Source organism: Furipterus horrens, unplaced genomic scaffold (genome assembly GCF_987537825.1).
Source record: "Furipterus horrens unplaced genomic scaffold, mFurHor1.1.pri manual_scaffold_2, whole genome shotgun sequence".
Classification (NCBI taxonomy): Eukaryota; Metazoa; Chordata; class Mammalia; order Chiroptera; family Furipteridae; genus Furipterus; species Furipterus horrens.
In genome coordinates, this window is record NW_028327172.1 from 106,350,597 (window position 1) to 106,374,299 (window position 23,703).

Sequence of the window (23,703 nt, forward strand, 5' to 3'; positions counted from 1 at the left end):
TGCACACTGATGGAAGCTTACTTTTTCTGATACACCAACCAACCATGGTTCCCATCATGGATCCCTCCCCAGGTGGAACTCTCACTGGCATCCTATACCCTGGAGGCTGAAGCCAAGTTTCCTTATTTCAGTTCTTTTGTGTAAAAATGCCTTTCTTTGATCTTCACAGCCTTTCTCCTACTCCCCCTTCATGTCTCAGTTCAGACCTTCCCTGCCTACTCAAACTAAAATTGTCTTTGAGTCAGTCTATCACATGAACCTGCTTTGGTTTCTCAATGCCCCCATTTATCAGAGCTAAAATGACCTTCTTCACAGGCCTTTTCCTATTTTTTCTAAATGCCTTGCTGTGGCCTCCCTCACCAGAACATAAGGGCCATAAACACAGGGGCCTGGTTGGCTTTGTTCACTGCTGCATCCCCTGTTCTCAAGTACTTCCTGGAACCAGAGGTTAAGTGCTGAACATGTGTTTCATGAAGACTGAATATAAAAATAATTCTAGCTGGCATTCAAGGTCCTCAATGGCCGGGCCTCACTTTACCTTCCTAGCCTATCTCCAAATATTTCCTTATGTGACACCTGTCTGGTATTTCCCAAACACCCACTGCACCTCCTAACTAGGCCTATCTATAAGAGCCTTGTCTTCTTTTTCTTCCAATTTAAATTATCTTCATCTTTTAAATCCAACTAAAATTCCATCTCTTCTATAAAGCAATCCAAAGTGGTAACTCTTTATTATTTACCTATTTAATGGCTTAAATGTCTTTCAATTATTTAGAGCTCTCTGTCTTTTAATGAAAATTTTTTTAAATTTCAGAAATAGATTTTAAGTTATAAAAAATTTTAAAAATCTTAAAATGGAGAATTCTTTGTGCTATGAATAAATAAGATTTTAGACTCCATTTTACTTATTTTTTAAAAATTACATGCCTTTTTCAAGTATAACAACAAAGTTTGTTTTGTGCAACATAATGATTAAAAGGCAATATTCAAAATTTGTTTCTGAGAGTTGGTTCTAGTAACAACTCTGATGTCCACTTTAACTGCAGATAATACTGGCCACTGTATGTACTGTGAAAAGGCATAACTCTTCCAGCTTTTCACTGTAAGCCTAGCATGGTCCCACTGATCACATAATTTTTTTTTAAATTTTATTTATTTATTTTTTTAGAGAGAGGGGAAAAGGAGGGAGAAAGAAAGGGACAGAAACATGGCTGTGCAAGAGAAACATCAGTCAGTTGCCCTTTACATGTCCCTAAATGGGGACCTGGCCCACAACCCAGGCATGTGCCCTGACAGGGAATTGAATTGGTGACCCCTTGGTTTGTGGGATGATGCCCAATCCAGGGAGCCACACCAGTCAGGGACATAACTTGTTTTAATACAGAAATAAAATATAACAAACCCAGAATGCTTCTGTGATAAGAATTATTGGTCAGAATATTCTCAAAATTTAATAGTGAATTTTAAATACTTTTACTGATCTGCATCCTGTTGACCCCAGTGGTAATAAATACAAACATATCTATCTATGTGGGCCTATACATCAGAATAAAGAATGCAACATACAACATGTAAACAAAGGAAACATGCTAACCTGGATACCAACTTGGCCCCACAAATGTCCTCTGCTGAATTCATGTCATCCCAGCAGGGTTTTCTATGACTTAGCTGCAGGCTGAACTGAGGAACTCCATCAGATAGCTCTGGTTGTGGTAAACTGTAGACCTGAATAGATCCCTCACTCTTGGACTTTGGGATCTAGAAAATAAAATAAAATAAAATAAAATAAAATAAAATAAAATTAAATTAAATTAAAAAGAAAGAGGAATTTAAAAATCCTTCAAATTGTTACAATTTATTTTATTAATAATCTAATGTATTAACACTTCAAAATTATCAACCTAGGTATGAATTTTTAAATACATATAAAATTCTTATATACAAAAGGGCACAGTGAGGGGAGATACCAATAGTTCCAAGGGTAACCTTCAAATCATATATGGCCCATACCCCTTTCCTGGATTCTGATACAAATCTTCCTCAGGCCTAATACTCCTTAGAATAATAATTCTATGTAATGAGAGATTATAAGAGTATATCAGACTGCAACCTGGAGTGAAGGAAATGAAAAATAGAAAGAGGCAGGAAAAAAAAAGACTGCGCATCAATGAGTAAAGAACACCAATGTCAGAAAGGTGTCTGGAAATATTTATTACCAACAAGCAAACTACAAACCAGTTTGTTAATAATTTCTGTTGTAATCTTCTTTGTAGAGAAAATTATGATATAATATTTTTTAATTAAGGAAATAAATAGGAAAAACACAACCCTTTTATTTCTCTTGTATCTCTAAATCATGAGCAACACAAACACCATCTCTGAGGTTACCTTCTCCCTCCAAACCCAGATAGACTCTCATGCTCTCATATTATATATGATAAAGAATGTGAATACAACCAATATTCTTTTCCTAAAAATGTATATGAACCATGCAGAATTGTAGAAACATTTCAAACCCTTGGATCAACTCATCTCTAGGATGCTGGTCTTTCTACCTGGAATGACATCAGTTCATCACTGGCCACGCATCGATTGTGTAAGAGCAAACCAAACCCTAATTTTCTTTGAAGTTGAGATAAGAATGCACTACCCATAGAGCGTCTCCAACAAACCTCCAGTCTTAATGAACTTTCAAAATTTTAATTCCTATAACACAATCTATACTTTATTACATGTCATCTGATACCTTAATCTTAGTTCATAATTATGCTAACTTTCTAGATCATATGACCTCAACCAGATCTCTGGAGACAGAGATTACAGCTTCATCTTCTTGCTATTTCTCCTCTTCCATCCCTTCCTTCTCTTCCTCTTCTTTATGTTATTATTTTTAACATTTTTACCATAGAGTCTAGCAATGTTTTGAACCCATTAGTAAATACTTATTGTCACACAACACAAGTTTCAATTACCAGATAGTCCCAATATACTGACTGACCAAGAGGCTAGAATAATATGGAGACAATTATGTACATACATATATAAAAATTCATATCTCTAGGAGGATTACATAAAATATAAAAAATAATTTAGCAAAAATTTAAAACTTAGCACAAAGCAAATATGCAATAAAAGCTAGCTTTCATTTTATTGTCATGTCAATTCTGTCCAAATCTGATGATTACCAATTAATAGTTTGGTTGCATCGCTCTATAGAGCATTTATAAGCTCATGAAAATCAAGGAAAGAAGAAAAATTTAAATATTATAACTATAGTTCATAGAGATACCTGCCAAGATTACCTCTAAAAGAAATATTTATATAAATAACAAGAGAGTGTGAAAAGTACAAATATATGTTATTATATAGCTCATAAAGAGGCTCCTTTTGCTGTGATGATTTTTCATAAGAATAGACATAGAAATTAATTGAAACATGGAAAAAGCAATAACATTTCAAACTAGTTACTTAAAAAAAAAAAAAGTCTCACATCCAGACTTAATTTTCTCAATAGTAAAACAAATAGTATAAAGGTAGTTTGGCTGAATTTCGTAGTGTTAAAATAAGAACATGACATTTTAGGTTCTGGGTTCTAAATCCAATTCAACAATTTATATAAAGGAGAACTATTCTAAGGTAAGAAAGGAATATGTAGCTGATTCCATTTTGTCAGTTTACATCATCAATCTAAATGTATCTCTGTGATAATTTAATTTCTATATAAATAAGTTAGATGTGGTTGTCATTAACCATAAATTTTACAATATAAACTCATTATTAATATATACCAAAGTAGTACAAAGAATTCAGCTTGTGCACAGAACCTGAAAATACCACACAAAGCTTATGGGTTATTTACAAATTTTGTTAGGAAAAAAGTAGCTCAGTAACTCTGAGACTATTATAAGTGTGGAATACATACATATATTTTTAAGGAAATGTACATTTTTAAAGGTGATTAATGAAATATTCTTGAAGATGCACCTTGGAAACTATACATTTTCACTATAGAAATTACTAGAAAAAATGAAGAGTGATTTTAAAACCTGTTATTTTACTGATGTAATTAATTTTGGTATACGAATGTCTTAACTTTGAGAGAAAGGACGAGATCTCTTTCTTTACTGTATCTGGAATTGAGATTTTTAGGAACACATGATTTTAGCCTTGGCCTTATAAAGTAGTAGAAGGGAGAGATTTATTTGTATGCTTCTGGGTGTCCATCTCGGATTGTATGCAGTTTAGTGGTGAACTGTGAGGTGGCACTCAGAACTCTCTGAGAAGGAGAATGGCACCAGTCAGCCAAGCCCAAGGGTACAGGGAACATGTAATTACAGTGTGGCTTTAAAGCAGTGGCTCTCACTTGGAGCCAATTTTGTCTTTGGACTTTTTGGATTGTCATGACCGGAGTGAGGGTGCGTGCTATTGGAATCTGGTGGGCAGAGGCCGGGGATGTGACTAAACATTCTGCAATGCACAGGACAGCTTACCATAAAAAAATAAATTATTTGGCCCAAAATGTCAGCAGAGCTGAAGTTGAAAAACCCTGCTTTAAGAAAATGGTAAGAAGAAATCTGTATTGAGGCAACTCTTCTCGATATACTTTTCATCCAGTTTCATCCTCCTTTTCTTTTCTTTTCTTTTTTTTTTGCCATTGGCATGTTAAGATGTAATGGGTCAAGATCAACTTTTAGCAGGAATGGGCCAAGCAAGGCACTTAGGCCTGCCTTTTCTAGGCAAGTGACATTAGTGCATCATGAGATTGAACTAAGCTCTGTTGGGCAGGGATTCCAAATAGGGCTAAAAGCCTTACTGTAATAAAAGAAGTGAATGTGTTTGGGAAGAGCCACCTGCAGCCTCCTCATAATGTTGTGGTCATGGTAGGAAAATGGCTACTAGTCCAGGGTTTTGATTGGGTGACTAGCCCCCTCTTTCTACTGAAGATACCCAGTAATTCACACCACATTTTGTTTCTTAATTTTAGTGTTTTCTTCATGATAACTTTACTGCTTGAAGGTGGAAAATCTAAAACACCCCAAACCATCTATGAAAAACATTTTTCTCAGAAGAATTCTGCCACTGGCTATTTGAGATAAGAATCTGTGTGATTTATGTGTACAGCTAAAATACTAACAATTCCAGAAATCTTAAAAAGAGCACATTCCATGCATGTATTTGCAGGTATGGGATAGTCTGATTAAGAAGGAATTTAAACGAGATGCAATGGGAATGGAAACAAAAGAATAATTCTTGACAATATAAAATTAGAAAATATTCTCTTAGGTGCTATTATAAATAAACATTTAGTAAGCATTTACTCTGTGCCAGCCATGTTTTCAAGAGATTTACATAAATTAATTTTCACAACATTTAATTCTCAGAACAACCCTAAGAGATGGAGGCTATTATTATTTTATTATTACCATTTCACATATGAGGAAACTGAGGAATAAAGAGTTTGAGTTATTTGTTCCAGTGACTTGTTGGAAAAGCTACAAGTACAACCCAGATAATCAGGCCTTGGTGCCTGTGCTTACTACTACTCTCTATACTTGGTTTCATGGTAAGTATTAGAATTTCAAGAAGTAAAGACATTTTTAGATAAAAGTCATATTTCAGCCCATAATGGAACTCATTTTATTCTTTTTTTTTTTCTTTTGTGCATTGGTAGTTAAAACTTTCCATAACTTTATCTTTCTGGTGCCCCCTGAACCATTCTAGGAAAATGATCTCAGGAAAAAAGTCAGATATCAGGACAAAACTATATGAAAACTATGTTCATCATATTTTTATCTGTAATAGGCAAAAATGTAAGCATTCTAAATAGCCAAATTACTATAATGGGTAATTTGCACACATCTATATTATGAAAGATTATTCAGTTATTAACATGTCTACAAAGTTTTTAATGAAACAGTGAAATAATTTTGCTATGACATATAATATAGTGTGAGCTCAGTTAGCAATAAAAATGTATAGAGATAGCTATATTCCTTCAATAAAACTCAGATCATCACCATACTTAAAACATACATGAATAAATGTCAAAGGCCAAAAAACATATTCTGTTACAGTCAACCCTATTAATGTTTTAAGACGATCTCATCTTTAAAAGTCAACAAAGCTGGGGGAGGGAGGTATAAGGGGACTAAATGTTAATGGAAAAAAAATACAATAAAGATTAAACAAACAAACAAAAATCCCCAAAAATCCAGCACCTGAAAAACATGTTGGTGATATTCGGCTCTCATTTCCCAATACCTGGATGTGACTAAAAATAATAAAGTCATAAAAAATAATGTTCCTCGACTTAGTATTGATCCATATGGTCTGTCACCTTGAGGGCACAACAGGAAGCCATAGGTGGAGGCCTACTGTCTCATGGGCGAGTGCTGGCAGGAGCTGTCTGCCCTGCAGAACTAGAATAAGGGAAAGGCAGGTAGATCCGAAGCAGGAGGGACTCAATTTTCTGGACGGGGACCTGGCTCCCTGAAATTTGTGGCTCTCTTTCCTTTGTGTAGGTATAGGTGAGGGGGTGTTCCACTTATTATGCTTTTTCCCAGAAAAGTAATGTGCACACGAATCAACAACTGCAGAAAAGTTTGTAATAATAATTATGCTTTTATGAAATAGTAAATAATATTTTTAAAAATTATTATTATCATGTTCTCTAGATCCATCCATGCTGTCACAAAGGGTAAAATTTTCTTCTTTTTCACAGCCAAGTAGTACTCCATTGTGTAAATTTACCATTATGCTAAAGTGAAATAAGCCAGTCATGATTTCACTAATATAAGGAATCTAATGAGCAAACTAAACTAACAAGGAAAATAGTCAGATTCATAGATAGAGAGCAGGCTGACAGCTCTGGGGGGCAGGGGGTTGGAGGATGGGAGGATCAAGCAAAGCAGAAAAAGGATTCCTGGACATGGACAACACTGTGGTGATTGGAAGGGTGGGTGAAGTGAAAGAGGGTATAAGGGGGATAAATGGTAATACAAAAAATACAATAGAAAATAAACAATTAAAATTATTATTATTAATAATAAATTTTTAAAGCTTAAGCATAACAAACTAATGTTTTGTTTCTAGGAGTCATCCTAAGCACTGGTCAGTTACTGAGCTTGTATTTTGAAGTTACAAAATCTGTTAAATCCGTTCTTTCCATCACCAAGTACTTTGAAAGTTGATTAGAATAGGGGAAAATATTATACTCAGGCTCAAATGATGAAGAAAGGATGTGAAAGAAGGAAGAAAGCAGAAAAATTGACTTAACATTTATACGTTCTAAATAAAGTTCATTAGACATCCTCATATGCTTGACCCTCTCTCTCCTGCACTTGTCATTTGTATAAAAGAGGGTAAAGCCTCTTGATTTTTTTCAAACTAAACTTGTATTCTTCATAAGAAATGGTGAAATAACAAAATAACAAAAAAGAGATGTTTAGCTCTGATTTTTTAAAAAGGGTAGGCATTTCTAGTTAAAAAAAAAAAAAATTTAAACCTCCTAACTTTGAAGGAAGGTTGTTTTTGTCCAAAACTGTTTAATTTTGCTTTTCAGCGGTGAGGCCTGTTTTCTAAACAGCTGCAATTCTCCTAATAATTTGATCAATCTATTATGTGCCAGCTACAGTGCTAATTAATGTTCCCGTTTTTTTGTTTTTTGTTTTCCCCTGAGAAAGTTATTAATATGCTTTAGGGACTTTTGAGGATTAGTTTCTTTTTTTTTTTTTTTTTAAACATAATTTATTTGTTTATTTATTTATTTTTAGAGAGAGGGGAAAGGAGAAAGAGAGGGAGAGAAACATCACTGTGTGGTTGCCTCTCACTAGTGCCCCCAACTGGGGACCTGACGTGCAACCTAATCATGTGCCCTGACTGGGGAGGATTAGTTTCTTGTACATACCTTTCTCTTTCTTGCTCCTTGATTTTTATTTTTGTAAAAATGGGTCAATGTGAAAAGTCATGACCTACTAAGATCTCATCTTGAACTAAGTTTTAGGGTGAATCTGCACCTTGGCATAAAATCAGTTTGACTTAGTTTTTTTAAAAAAATTACTCACATGAGAAAAGAAATTTCACAATTAAAAAAAAAATGTTTACCTTGAAATATAAGCTTTCAGATCAATTAGAGGTTCACAGTGCAACCCAAACAAGTAACAAGCCCATTAGCACTTGGTTTTCCTCAACTTTTCCCTTCTCATGTCCTCTCTCCTCTACAACAGGTAAGTCCCAACACAGCAGAAATTGCGGTCTGTTTTGTTAGTTGCAGTAGCCCTGCATCCTAGAACAGCACTTAGCAAATAATAGGCAACCCTTACATTTTTATATGATGAATGAACAAATAAATGACAATTAATGATATCACAGAAACACTGAAATGTTGATAGCATTTAAAAAAAATGATAATTCTGTGTGTAAATGTTACTATTATTTTAAAACATTTATATTCAGTTTCAAAAAGTGTAAGTCAGTTAAAAAAATAGCTATGGTACAGAAATGGGAAGAGTCTAAGTTTATGGTATAGAAACAACATTTACTAGGACTATGCAGCCCCAAGAAGAGGCATTTGTCTTGGGACTTGGGCTCAAGGAAGTCTCACCTTTTTAAAGATTCTCACAGATAAATGTATACATGGGAGTAAGGTAAGGCCTTTTATATGAATATCTGCACAGTTCCAAGTGCCATCTTACAAAGTCATGCCTTTGAGTCCCTGACCTCAGGAAACAATTTAGGCAAAAAGTTACTTGGTAAACTGAGCAGTTTAAGAATATAGAATAAGGCTTTCACGAATTTCTTTCTAGTTTTACTCAAAGATGGCGGAGTAGGTGAAAGCTGCACTCACCTCCTCCCATGACCACATCAAAATTAGAACTAAATTATAGAACAATGAACCAGGAGAACCATCTGAAGACTAGCTGAACAAAATATCTATGACTAACAATATACAGAAGAAGCCACATAGAGGCTAGTAGAAATGCAAAATGGGTGGTCCTACATCCACCTGTGGCAGTTGAGAACCTGGAGGGATATCTCAGCTGCGGAGGCACCGCCTCTCCAAGCAGAAGCGAGGCGGCTCAAACCCATGTAGGGCTCCCCAGCTCAGAGCACCAGTGCCAGGAAGAAAGGCTCACATAATAACTGGTTGTGAAAATCAGCCAAAATTTTTTCTGCCCAGGTAAGAAAGAAGGCTGCTGGAAGCCCAGGTACCCTTTTATAGAAGAAATGCACAAAATCTTACTTGCAGGCACCCACCCTGAGATCCAAAAGAAGAACAACAGTTCAGAGAGCGCTAAAGTTAGAAGTGGAGAGAAAAAGTTGTGTGACTTCAGGGAGAGGGTATGAGGGACAGCCACCAAGGTCCCTGTGCTGACCGCTCCAGCAGTGCCCAAGGATAGCATCTTTCCTGGGTTGAGTACAATCCCCACCAGAGGCCCTGCCTTACTGAGCTCACACTTGGCTGTAAGCTCTGCCAGCACCAACCAGCCTAGGCCTGCATTAGTCTTTCTAAAAGCACTCTTGAAGAATTCTGGACAACCTTGAGGGATGCCAGAGACCCTCAAGAAAAGATTGAATTGCATGGCTCTAGGGCAAGAGCTGTTTCCTCTGCATGGAAGACCAGCACCAGTGTTTCTGCACTGGGCCCTGCAGCATTAGCCTGGGGACCTACACTAGCTCCACTCTATCATCTTTCTGAGGACCTGCCTTACTCAGCACTGGGCTCTGCCAGTGGTGGCCAACCTGGGCCTCTGTTGCAGTCTTTCTTAAATAAACTCTTAAGGAATGCCAGGCAGGCTCAGGGGTGTACCAGAGACACAAAGAAAGAGACTGAGTTGTGTGACTTCAGGATGAAGGCCATTTCCCCACATGCTTGATGGGCATCACAGTTCCTGTGCTCAGCACTCCCTCTACACACCAAATCCTAACCTGCGTTAACCTGGTGAACTCTGCTGGCTCTACCCTGATGAGGCCCTGAGATCCCACCTCACTGCAAATGTCCACAGGCCACCAGGAGTTCATGGCTGGCCTTAGGTATCCTGAGACTTTTTGTTCAGTGGCCTCAAACCCAGTACTGATGTCAAGTTATTATCTCTATTAACCTGTGACTACCACTCACCTTTATGTGGTACACTGAGTCATGCAAATTATATATCACCAGAGGCTGAGGCTAAAGGGCAGCTGGTAGGTGGCAGAAGGTCTTAGGGTGCCTTGAGCCTTTTGATGATGTTGCCCAAGCCTGGAACTAGTGGCAGCCAGCCTTGGCATGCAGCTTGGCCTCGCATACACACAATGAGGCCCAGCATAGGCAGCTACCAACCATGAATCACTTTGTAGCTCTTAATAGGTAGTCCAGGGCTAGTCACAGGCAGAGTATGTCACTGATCTGCACAGGAGTCCCTCCTAAGAGGCACCAGAATCAACACATAGAGGCTAGCTTCAGACCTGATTAACTCTACAAGCAGCACACCCCCAAAAAGTCTTGGAAGGCACCAGAGCCTGCTGAGGCAAATTATGCTTTTGGGGATCAGCCCCTACACAGCAGCTCGTACACTGGTTGTGGCCAATCCTCACAACCAGCCAGCCTGTGGGTCAACCCCACCCATGAATGTGCCAAAAGCAATCAAGGATCAGTTACAGCAGAAAGGCACAAATAACCCGTACAAGGGATACGTATGGAGACTGTGCCACTGGGCCTTACAGAACACCTACTACATAAGGCCACCCTACCAAGACTAGGAGGGATAGCAGACATAACTGATACTTAGAGACAAACACAGAGAAGCAGCCAAAATGGGGAGGCAGAGAAACATGCCCCAAATTGAAGTACAGAAGATATATCCAGAAAAAGAATGAAATAAAATTCAGGTAAGCAATCTAGCTATAGAATTCAAAACAATGGTTATAAGAATGTTTAAGGAACTTAGAACTTTAACAGAATAAAAATGAACAGAGAAACCATAAAAAAATCAGCCAGAAGAGAAGAACACTGTAACTGAAATGAAGACTACACTAGAAGGAATCAACAGCACATTAGATGAAGCAGAGGACTGAATCAATTATTTGCAAGACAAGGTAGCAGAAGACACCCAGTCAGAGGAGCAGAAAATAAAAAATTAAATAAAATAAGGATAGTTTAAATTAAAGGACCTCTGGGACAACATCAACTGGAACAAATCCATGTGATAGGGGTGATAGAAGGATAAGAGAGACAGCAAGGGATTGAGAAACTTTTGAAGAAATAATAATTGAAAACTTCCCTAAGTTGGTAAATGAAATAGACATACAAATCCAGGAAGCACAGAGAGTTCCAAAGAAGATGAATCCAAAGAGGTCCACACCAAGACACATCATAATTAAAATGTCACAAGTTAAAGATATAAAAAGTAATCTTAAAGGCATCTAAAGAAAGACAGTTACTGTTACCTACAAGGTGCTCCCAATAAGACTGTCAGCTGATTTCTCAACAGGGAGTGGCATGAAATGTTCAAAGTGATGTAAAGCAAGACCTATATCCAGGATTACTCTACCTAGCAACGCTACCATTTAAAACTGAAAGAGAAATAAAGGGCTAGTCAGACCAAAAAGAAAAAAAAAATGCTAAAGGACGTCATCACCACAAAACCAGTATTACAGGAAATACTAAAGGGACTTAAAAAAATATTTATTTACTTATTTGTTTATTAATTTATTTATTTTTAGAGAGAGGGGAAGGAGAAAGAGAGGGAGAGAAACATCATCACTGTGTGGTTGCCTCTCACTTGTGCCCCCAGCTGGGGACCTGATGTGCAACCTAGTCATATGCCCTGACTAGGACTCGAACCAGTGACACTTGGCTCGCAGGCTGACGCTCAATCCACTGAGCCACAGCAGCCAGGGCTTAAAGGGACTTTTTTTAAGAAGAAGGGAAAAAGAGGAACATAATCGAATAGATGAAATGGCAATAACTATGTACCTATCAATAATCAATTTAAATATAAATGGATTAAATGCTCCAAACAAAAAACAGAGGACTGCTGAATGGATGAGAAAATAAGACCCATATGTATGCTGTCAACAAGATAACCACTTCACACCAAAAGGCACATGGAAACTGAAAGGGATAGAAATAATATTTCTCGCAAATGGAAACAAGCAAAAACATATAAAAAAGCTCAGGTAGCAATACAGGTATCCCCCATATAACATGGTACTTCTATAACACAGTTTCACTCTAACATGGTTAGAGAATTGGGGAAAATGCCCGTATAACATAAAATTAGGGAAATCCCCATACAATACTGAACATGATAAAAGCTTCTAAGAGCAAAATTTAACTCATGTAAAATTTTTTATTCAAGCACATACGTTGTATCAGATTTGTCTGTGGAATTTAAAAATTAATCAGAATTTTAAACCCATTTTGTTCATGGGGTACTAATTACACTTTAAAACTGTGCTCTTCTTTTTGCTATATTATACATACATATTTCTTAAATGAAGATCCTTGCACTGAAAGGAGCACAAAGTTTAAGAGAGAACTTCAAAAGTGCTTAGCACCATATAACAAAATTTATAAAGATCTCTCAGCTAAAAGCAAGCAATGTAAAATAACAGGATTTTTGCAAAAAGTAGAGCATAGAAATCAAGATAATGATGAAGAAAATTCAGAGGATGAGGATATCTTGTCAAAAAGAAAATGCATTCGGTTAATAGAGCTTAGTAGTGATGAAGAAAAATTACTTCATATTAATATGTAATACTTTTGATGAAAATTGCTTTAGTAAAGATATTTCTCTTAATTATACAAATATAATAATATGCTTTTAAAATTTTTTGAACTAACCCCCCTTTTTGTACTAGTTCTTTGTTTCGTATTACATGGATTCGCATAACATGGCATTTGTTCGGAACCTAAGAACTGTGTTATATGGGGGTTACTCGTACTTATATCAGACAAAATAGGCATTAAAACAAAGATTATTAGATGAGACAATGAAGGACATTATATAATGATAAATAAATCAATCCAACATGAGAATATAACCCCTGTAAACATTTATGCACCCAATATAGGAGCACCTACCTAAATAAAACAAATTGTGATGGACATAAAAGGAGACATTGGGAGTAATACAGTTATAGTAGAACACTTTAACATTTATTGTTATCAATAGCTAGATCTTCTAGGAAGAAAATAAAAAGGAAACAGTGGCCTTAAATAACATATTAGACCAGACAGATTTAACTGTTATTTTTAGAGCATTTAATCCCAAAGCAACAGACTATACATTCTTTTCAAGTGCACATGAAATATTTTCCAGGATAGACCACATGTTAGGACACAAAACAAGTCTCAATAAATTTATAAAGATTGAAATCATATCAAGTGTCTTTTTCGATCACACTGGTATGAAACTAGAGAGAAATTACAATAAAAAAGAACTGAAAAACACACAAACACATGAAAGATAAATAACATCCTACTAAACAATGACTGTTTTAGTAACAAGATCAAGGGAAAAATCAGAAGATACTTTGAGACAAATGAAAATGAAAATAAAACAACCCAAAATCTATGAGACATAGCCAAAACAGTTCTAAGACAGCAATTTATAAAATATAGTCCTACTTCAAGAAACAAGAGAAATCTCAAATAAACAATCTAACATTATACCTAAATGAACCTAAAAAAGAACAAAGCCAAAAGGGAGTAGAAGTAAGGATCAGAGCAAAAATAAATGAACAAGCCTAAAAAAAAAAAAAAAACCCACAAAACTTATACAAAAGATTAATAAAACCAAGAGCTGGTTCTTTGAAACAATAAACAAATTGATAAAACTTTAACCAGACTCATCAAGACAACAAGAGAGAGGGCCCAAATAAATAAAATAGAAATGAAAGAGAAGTGACAATTAATGCCATAGAAATAAAAATGATTATAAGAAAATACTATCAACAATTATATTCCAACAAGTGGGACGATCAGGACAAAAAGCATAAATTCCTAGGAGCATACACTCATCCAGACTGAATCAAGAAGAAAAAGAAAATCTGAACAAACAGAATACAACCAATAAAATCAAATCAGTAATCAAAAAACTCCCCACAAACAAAAGTCCTAGACCACATGGCTTCAGACCACAAAACATTCAATGAAGAACTAACACTTATCCTTCTCAATCTGTTCCAAATATTCAAGAGGCAGGAAGACTCCCAAGCTTGTTTTATGAGGACAGCATTATCCTAAATCCAAAACCAGATAAAGACACTATAAAGAAATAAAATTATATGCCAATATCCCTGATGAATATAGAAGCAAACATCCTCAACAAAATACTAGCAAACTAAATTCAGCAATACATTAAAAGTTCATACACCGTGATGAAGTGGGCTTTATCCTTGGGATGCCAGGTTAGTTCAATACCCACAACTCAATTAACAGGATAAACCACATAAATAAAAAATTAAAATCATATAATCATATCAACAGATGAAGAAAAAGCATTTGACAAAAGCCATCACAAATTTATGACAAAAACTCTGAGCCAAGTGAGAACAGAAGGAACATCCCTCAACATAATAAAGGCCATATATGACAAACATACAGTTAACAGTATACTCAATGAGAAAAAACTGTTTTGCTTAATATCAGAAACAAGAAAGAGATTTTCATGTTCACCTCTTTTATTCAACATTGGTGTTGGAAATCCAAGCCATGGCAATCAGACAAGAAGAAGAAATAAAAGGCACTTAAACTGGAAACGAAGAAAAACAGTCATTATTTGCAGATCACATGATACTATATACGGAGAACCCTAAAGATTCTACCAAAAAACTGGCAGAACTGATAATTTCAGTAAACTAGCCAGGTACATAATAACTAATCAGAAATCAGTTGCATTTTTATACACCAAGAATGAACTATCCGAAAGGGAATCTAAGAAAACAATCCCATGCACAATTGTTTCAAAAAATAAAATACTTAGGAATAAATTTAACCAAGGATGTAAAAGACCTGTACTCAGAAAATTTTAAGACAATGAAGAAAGAAATTGAAGAAGATACAAATAAGTGGAAGCATATACTGTGTTTATAGATAGGAAGAATTAACACCATTAAAATGTCCATACTACCCAAAGCAATCCATAGATTCAATGCAATCACTATCAAAACACCAAGAGCATATTTCACAGAACTAAAAAAATATTCCAAAAATTTATACAGATCCACAAAAGACCCCAAATAGCCCAAGCAATCTTGAGAAAGAAGAACAAAGTTAGAGGGATCATGCTATCTGATATCAAATAATAATACAAGGCCATAGTAATTAAAACAGCATGGTACTGCATGAAAACAGACATGCAGATCAAAAGAACAAAATAAAGGGGCCAGAAATAAACCCATACATTTATAGTCATTTAATACAATCATACCTTGGTACTGATAGGCTTCAGAAATCATCAAACCCTATATTCATTGCATTTTGACAAGAAAAAAATGTTTCAACATTCAGCACTTGCTCAGAACTCATCACACTTGCTGGAACTTGAATGAGTCACTCTGCTTACAAGAGAAAATGCTTCATTGTTTGGTACACCTCAGTTTTGGAACTCGTCATGAGTCCTGGAACAAATTAATGATGAGTATGGAGGTACTATTGTATTTGACAAAGGAGGCAAGAGCATAAAATGGGGTAAAGACAGTCTTTTTAATAAATGGGGCTGAAGGCCTTGGCTCCTGTGGCTCAGTGGATTGAGTGTCAGCCTGCAAGCCAAGTGTCACTGGTTTGATTCCCAGTCAGGGCACATGACTAGGTTGCATGTCAGGTCCCCAGTTGGGGGTGTGAGTGAGAGGCAACCATACAGTGATGTTTCTCTCCCTCTCTTTCTCCTTTCCCCCCTCCCTCTAAAAATAAATAAATAAACAAATAAATTATTTTTAAAAATAAATAAATAAATGGTGCTGAGAAAATTGGACAGATATGTGCTAAAAAATGAAACTAGACCACCTTCTTACACTGTACACAATAAACTCAAAATGGATTAAAGACTTAAATGTTAGATCTGAAACCATAAAAACCCTAGAAGAAAACATAGGCAGTTAAATCTGGGAAATTGCTCGTAGCAATATTTTATCTGATATATCTCCTCAGACAAGGGAAACAAAACAAAAAACAAACAAATGTAACTATCAAACTAAAAAGTTTTTGCACAGCAAAGGAAACCATCAACAAAATGGTAAGACAACCCACTGAATGGGAGAACATATTACCCAATGATATACCAAATAGGGGGTTAATGTCCAAAATTTATAAAGAACTTATAAAACTCACACCAAAATAACAAACAATCCATTTTAAAAATGGGCAAAGGAGAGAAAGAAGATGGCAGAGGAGTGAGAGGAGGCTGCGCTTTCAGGCTCCCGAGACCCGTCTGTAGTTTGGACTAATTGCATAAAGAACATCTCAGTGAGCAGCTGGACACTGGCAGGAGTCGAGCCTTGGCACTGCTGGATTAGAGAAAACCATCTGGGAACAGTCTGTTTAGTGAGGATAGCAGAGGAAAAGGGGACGAAACGGGATCCCTGACTGGGGTGGCTACCTTAGCTGTGGCTGGAAGGACACAAAGGCTTTTTGGCGACCACAGGCTTCCCCAGAGAGGAGTCGGGAGGAGAGCGGATCTCTGCCCGCTTACAGAGACGGGACTCAACCAAGTGGCATTGGTGCTGAAGGACAGGAGACAGCGTACTGCTGTGCAAGTGAGAACGTAATTTTCCTTTATATTTTTCTCTTGTGGACTGCAGAGAGGGGAGGAAAGTTTGGGGGTGGTAGGACATTCTTGAGGACCGCAGGCGCAGAGGCGTGCTCATCCACTCCCCAACCCTCCCCTTGGGTCGCTAGGGTGCGCATAGGGAAGCGCCCACATTCACTGGCCTGGGTGCCCCTCGGACATGCCCCAACAGACGTGGGATCAGTGCCCCAGTGGGCGCCGGGAGGGCCCACTGGACACGCAGCAGACCGTGCGCAGGCACCCCTGGCCAGCTCCAGTGGGCGCCGGGCCGGAGCACAGACCACTTGCTCAGGCTCTGCTTGTACCCGCCCAGGTGGGGGCAGGAATGGCGGGCGGCTGCGGCGCAGGAACAGCGGGTGGCAGCGACTCACAGATGCTCACTTCCACTGTGCACAAGAGTCCGGGACTCTGCCCTAAGAGGCGAGAGACCAAGTACCGGAGTGCGGCTCGGCAGGCTGGAGACTAGCTCTTGGGCCACCTTGCGCGCGCACGGGCCCGCGAGCACAGGAGCACCTCAGCTAGCTCCAACAGGCACCAAAGGAATGCGCCGTGCTGGCTACCGTGGGCGCACACCGCTGCTGCAAGGAACAGGAACCTGTGACCCGCCTCATTAGACCAGCTGTGGACGCAGAAAAAGAAGACGACACACAAAAGCTGAACTGAGTAAAAACTTTCCTTTTTTTTTTTTTTTCTTCCTTAAAGGGAGGGAGGGAGAAAGAAGAAAAAAAAAAACTATATCTCTAATCTGCTTCATACAATTTCTCATTCTCATCCTTTCTCTTTAATTGTTGTTTATTTGTTTGTGTATCTAGTTTAGCCTCCCTTTCACTCTAAATAGAATATAACTACTATATAAATCCTATACTATACAATCCCACTTTCTTACCATATTCTGCATTCTTCCCTCCTTTTCTTCTATTGCTATTAACATACAATGTAAATATTACCTACTGTCTAGCATAGTCTCAACTATTATTAACCTATCATCCACTCTCTCAAAAATATTTTTCCTCCCTAAAAACAACTCTTATCTATTCTTCCTATAGTATAAAAGCTCTAATTTCTCTACATTTATATTAATACTGGCTTGTTGGCTGACGATACAGGATAGAGGGTGGGGGATATTTTTGAGGGTGTGGGTCTCCTGCCTGGGCTATGTGTTAATGTTTTTAACAGCATCTCCACAAAAGAACTCAAGACAAAGTGGATAGAGTGACTCTCAATCAACTAGCCAGAAGGAAGATCCTACCAAAGAGCATCTGAAATATAACAAGACAGCATAAACAAATGATATAAAGGGTACCCCAAGAATATCAGGCTCAGGAGATAAAAGAGACTGTACCACTGAAACCCCCAGATCTACCATAAAGAATCTCATACCACAAAGGTGGGAAGTCAAAGCAGACAAACCCAAAAAATAAAAACAAACAAGAAGAATCCAACATGGTAAGACGCAGAAATAACCTCTCAATGAAAAGAAAAGAGGAATCCCCAGAAAGAGAGGTAGATGGAATAGACATAGCCCAAATGTCAGACATGAAATTCAAAATAATGGTGGTAAAGAAGCTCAATATACTTGACAACCTTAAAAACAACTATGACAACCTCCAAGGAAGTTACCAACAGCTTCAAGAAAATTACAAGGAACTGGCAGAGAACTACATCAGCATAAAAAAAGACATAGAAACTATTAATAAGAACCAGGAAGAAATGAAGAATGCAATCACTGAACTGAAAAACACAGTAGAATCAGTCAAAAGCAGACAAAACAAAGCAGAGGATCGGATTAGTGAGTTAGAAGATGGTGTAGAGAAAAATTCCCAGACATTACAGCAAAATGAAAAAAGACTGAAAAAGTATGAAGAAGAAGTAAGGGAATTACAGGATAGTATAAGAAAAAACAATATCAGAATCATTGGAATTAAAGAGGGATCAGAAGAACAAGGAATAGAAAAACTGATAGGAGAAATAGTGCCAGAAAATTTTCCCTACCTGATGAGAGAAAAAGTTATGCAAGTTAAGGAAGCACAGAGAGTTCCAATGAAGAGGAACCCCCCAAAACCCACTCCAAGGCACATCATAGTTAAAATGGCAACATTGAAAGACAAAGAGAAAATCCTGAAAGCAGGAAGAGAAAAACAGCAGATAACATACAAGGGAGCTCCAATAAGGCTATCGACCAATTTCTCAACAGAAACACTACAAGCCAGAAGGGAATGGTCAAAAATATTTCAAGCAATGAAAAACAAAGGCCTACAACCAAGAATACTCTACCCAGCAAGGCTCTCATTCAAAATGGAAGGTGCAAGAAGGAGTTTCTCAGACAAAGGAAAACTAAAAGGATGCATCTCCACCAAACCAGCATTGCAAGAGATGCTAAAGGGAATGTTCTGAAAAAAAAAAAAGAAGAAAAAAAAAAAAAAAAAAAGAGGAGAGGAACAGAGGTACAAAGGGAAATGAATAAATACATGTCAATAATAACCTTAAATGTAAATGGACTAAATGCTCCCATTAAAAGACATAGGGTAACGGAATGGACAAGAAAACAGGACCCACGTATTTGCTGTCTACAGGAAACACACCTCAAAACAAAAGATTTACATAGACTGAAAGTAAAGGGATATAAAAAAATATTCCAGGCAAATGGACCTGATAAAAAAGCCGGGGTAGCAGTCCTCATATCAGACAAAATGGATTTCAAAGCAAGGGCAATAAAAAGAGACAAAGAAGGACATTTCACAATACTTAAAGGAACAATCCATCAAGAAGATATAACACTGATAAACATATATGCACCCAACATAGAAGCACCCAAATACATAAAGCAAATACTAGAAGACCACAAGAAGGATATTAACAGCAATACACTCATAGTAGGGAACTTCAACACTCCATTATCAACAATAGACAGATCATCGAAGCAAAGAAACACCAAGGATATATAGGTATTGAACAACACACTAAACCACATGGACTTAACTGATATATATATAGAACTTTTCACCCCAAAGAAGCAAAATATACATTCTTTTCAAATGCACGTGGGACAGTTTCAAAGATAGACCACATGACAGGACACAAAACAAGCCTCAACAAATTCAAGAAAATTGAAATTATATCAAGCATCTTTTCAGACCACAACGCCTTGAAACTAGAAATCAACCTCAGAGAAAAAAATCAAGGACACCCGAACTCATGGAGAATGAATAACATGCTATTAAATAATGACTGGGTTAACAATGACATCAAAGAAAAAAATCAAGAAATTTCTAGAAATTAATGATAATGAACACACAACAGCCTAAAACCTATGGGACATAGAAAAAGCAGTCTTAAGAGGGAAGTTCATAGCAATACAGGCATATCTGAAAAGTATAGAAGAATCTCAAATAAAAAATCCAACCCTACAGCTACAAGAACTAGAACAACAACAACAAACAAAGACCATGGCAAGAAGAAGGAAGGAAATCAGCAAGATCAGAGCGGAATTAAATGACATAGAGATTAAACAAACAATCCAAAAGATCTATGAAACTAGGAGCTGGTTTTTTGAAAAAATAAACAAAATTGACAAGCCTCTAGCCAGGCTCATCAAGAAAAAAAGAGAGAAGACCCAAATAAACAAAATCAGAAATGAAAGAGGAGAAATCACGACTGATACCACAGAGATACAAATGATAGTAAGAAATTACTACAAACAACTGTATGGCAAGAAATTTGACAAACTAGAAGAAATGGACAAATTTCTAGAAACATATAACCTTCTAAAATTGAATCAAGAAGAAGTAGAAAGTTTCAACAGACCAATAACAAAGAAGGAAATTGAAATAGTAATCAAAAATCTCCCTGCACAAAAAAAAAAAAAAACACCCTGGACCGAATGGCTTCACAGGTGAATTTTACAAAACATTTAGGGAAGAACTAACTCCTACTCTCCTCAAACTATTCCGAAAAATCCAAGAAGAGGGAAAAATCCCAAACTCTTTCTATGAAGCCAGTATTACCCTAATCCCCAAACCAGGTCAAGACACAACAAAGAAAGAAAACTACAGGGCAATATCACTGATGAACATAGATGCTAAAATCCTCAATAAAATATTGGCAAACAGGATCCAGCAATACATCAAAAAGATCATACACCACGATCAAGTGGGATTCATCCCAGGGATGCAAGGATGGTTTAATATTCGCAAATCAATAAATATAATACATCACCTAAACAGAATGAAAGACAAAAATCACATGATCATATGAGTAGATACAGAAAAAGCATTTGATAAAGTACAACACCCATTTATGATGAAAACACTCAGCAAAATGGGAATAGAGGGAGCATACCTTAACATCATTAAGGCGATATATGAGAAGCCTAAAGTCAATATCATACTCAATGGACAAAAACTTAAAGCATTCCCCCTGAAATCAGGAACTAGACAAGGTTGTCCACTCTCTCCTCTCCTATTCAACATAGTGTTGGAAGTCCTAGCCACAGCAATCAGACAAGACAAAGAAATAAAAGGCATCCAAATTGGGAAAGAAGAAGTAAAACTATCACTATATGCAGATGACATGATAGTATACCTAGAAAACCCTATAAACTCCACTAAAAGACTACTTGATATAATAAGAGAATTTGGCAAAATCGCAGGGTACTAAATAAATATACAGAAACCTAAGGCATTTCTGTACACCAACAATAAAATATCAGAAACAGAGACAAAAAAGAAAATACCATTTACTATAGCAACAAGAAAAATAAAGTACCTAGGAATAAACTTAACCAAATAGATGAAAGACCTGTACTCTGAAAACTACATAACATTGAAGAAAGAAATAAAGGAAGATACAAATAAATGGAAGTAAATACCATGTTCTTGGATGGGAAGAATCAACATCATCAAAATGCCCATACTTCCCAAAGCAATTTACAGATTCAGTGCAATCCCTATTAAAATACCAATGACATATTTCACAGACCTAGAATAAATCCTCCAAAAATTCATATGGAACCAAAAAAGACCCCAAATAGCAAAAGCAATCTTGAGACAGAAGAACACAGCAGGAGGAATCATAACACCAGATATCAAACAATACTACAAAGCCACTGTGATCAAAACAGTCTGATACTGGCATAAGAACAGACATATAGATCAGTGGAACAGAATAGAGAGTCCAGAAATAAACCCAGGCCTCTATGGTCAACTAATATTTGATAAAGGAGGAAGGAACATAAAATGGAGTGAAAAAAGCCTCTTTAACAAATGGTGCTGGGAGAACTGGACAGGAACTTGTAAAAAAATGAAACTAGACCACCAAATTACACCACACACGAAAATAAACTCAAGATGGATCAAAGACTTAAATGTAAGTCGTGACACCATAAAAGTCCTAGAGGAAAACATAGGCTGGAAAATTTCAGATATCTCACGTAACAATACCTTCATGGACACATCTCCTAAGGCAAGAGAAATAAAGAAAAAAATAAACAAATGGGACTACATCAAACTAAAGAGTTTCTGCTCAGCAAAAGAAAACATCAGCAAGATGAAAAGGAAACCAACCATATGGGAAAACATATATGCCAATAACATCACAGACAGGGGACTGATCTCCAAAATATATAAAGAGCTTATACGACTCAACATCAAAAAAACAAACAACCCAATTAAAAAATGGGCAAAGGACCTGAACAAACACTTCTCCAAAGAGGACATACAGAAGGTCCATAGACACATGAAAAAATGCTCAACATCATTAGCCATCAGGGAGATGCAAATAAAAACCACAATGAGATACCACTTTACACCTATCAGAATGGCCATCATCAACAAATCAACAAGCAACAAGTGCTGGAGAGGATGTGGAGAAACGGGAACCCTACTGCACTGTTGGTGGGAATGCACTATGTTTTCCACTATGGAAAACAGTATGGAATTTCCTCAAAAAACTAAAAATGGAACGGCCTTTTGAACCAGCGATTCCACTGCTAGGATTATACCTGAAAAATCCTGAAACCCTAATTCAAGAGAACTTATGCACCCCTATGTTCATAGCAGCACTGTTTACAATAGCTAAGTGTTGGAAACAGCCTAAGTGCCCATCTGTAGATGAGTGGATCAAAAAACTGTGGTACATCTACACAATGGAATACTATGCAGCAGAAAGAAAGAAGGAACTCCTGCCATTTGTGACAACATGGATGGAACTAGAGAGAATTATGCTTAGTGAAATAAGCCAGGCAATGAAAGAAAAATACCATATGCTGTCACCCAATACAGGAGCCTAATGAACAACACAAACAAATGAACAAAACTGAACAAGGAAGAGTTACAGTTATCAGGGGGGAGGGAGGGAAGGGGGTAAGTAGGGGAAGGGTTTAGCAAAGGAACTAATATAAATAACCCATGAACATGGACAAGGGGGTTGGGATGGACTGTGGGAGAAGGCGTGAGCTGGGTGAGGGGTAGCAATGAAGGAAAAAGTGGAAAAATTGTAACATAAAAACAATAAAAAAAAGTGCTTTGTAAAGTTTCGTGGTGAAGATTTCTGCTGGATGATGCGCTAAAGTGGGGTAGACCAGTTGAAGCTGATAGCAATCAATTTGAGACATTAACTTAGAACAGTCAACATTATACCACGTGGGAGATAGCCGACATACTCAAATACCCAAATCAATAAAGTTATTGGTGAAAATGAAAAATGTATCTTTTATAGAAAAAAACCACATGAACTTTCAACAGAAATTATTCTTCTATGACCGCAAATAGTAACTACCACTCTTTTCCCGTGATCTGTTTGCATTTCTATGATAAATCCACAGGTAAAAGAACTTTTCTGGGTGGTGGGGAGCACCTCCCACATCAATAACAGTGAAGGAACACTGCATTTAAAGCTTTGTCTGAAGGTGCTGTTTTGGTGAGTAGGAGAGCACATT

The 23,703-nt window shown here is 37.0% G+C and overlaps 1 protein-coding gene across 3 annotated transcripts in view; it reads right to left on the reverse strand.

The window, feature by feature from the left end:
* The window catches only part of FAM13A (family with sequence similarity 13 member A), a 312,836-nt gene that overhangs the window by 143,959 nt on the left and 145,174 nt on the right, over window positions 1-23,703 (reverse strand). For all 3 annotated transcript variants that reach the window (XM_090266299.1, XM_090266298.1, XM_090266297.1), the window contains exon 7: window positions 1,595-1,758. In XM_090266299.1, coding sequence (XP_090122425.1) covers window positions 1,595-1,758 — 164 coding nt within the window. The remainder of the gene's footprint in view (window positions 1-1,594; window positions 1,759-23,703) is intronic.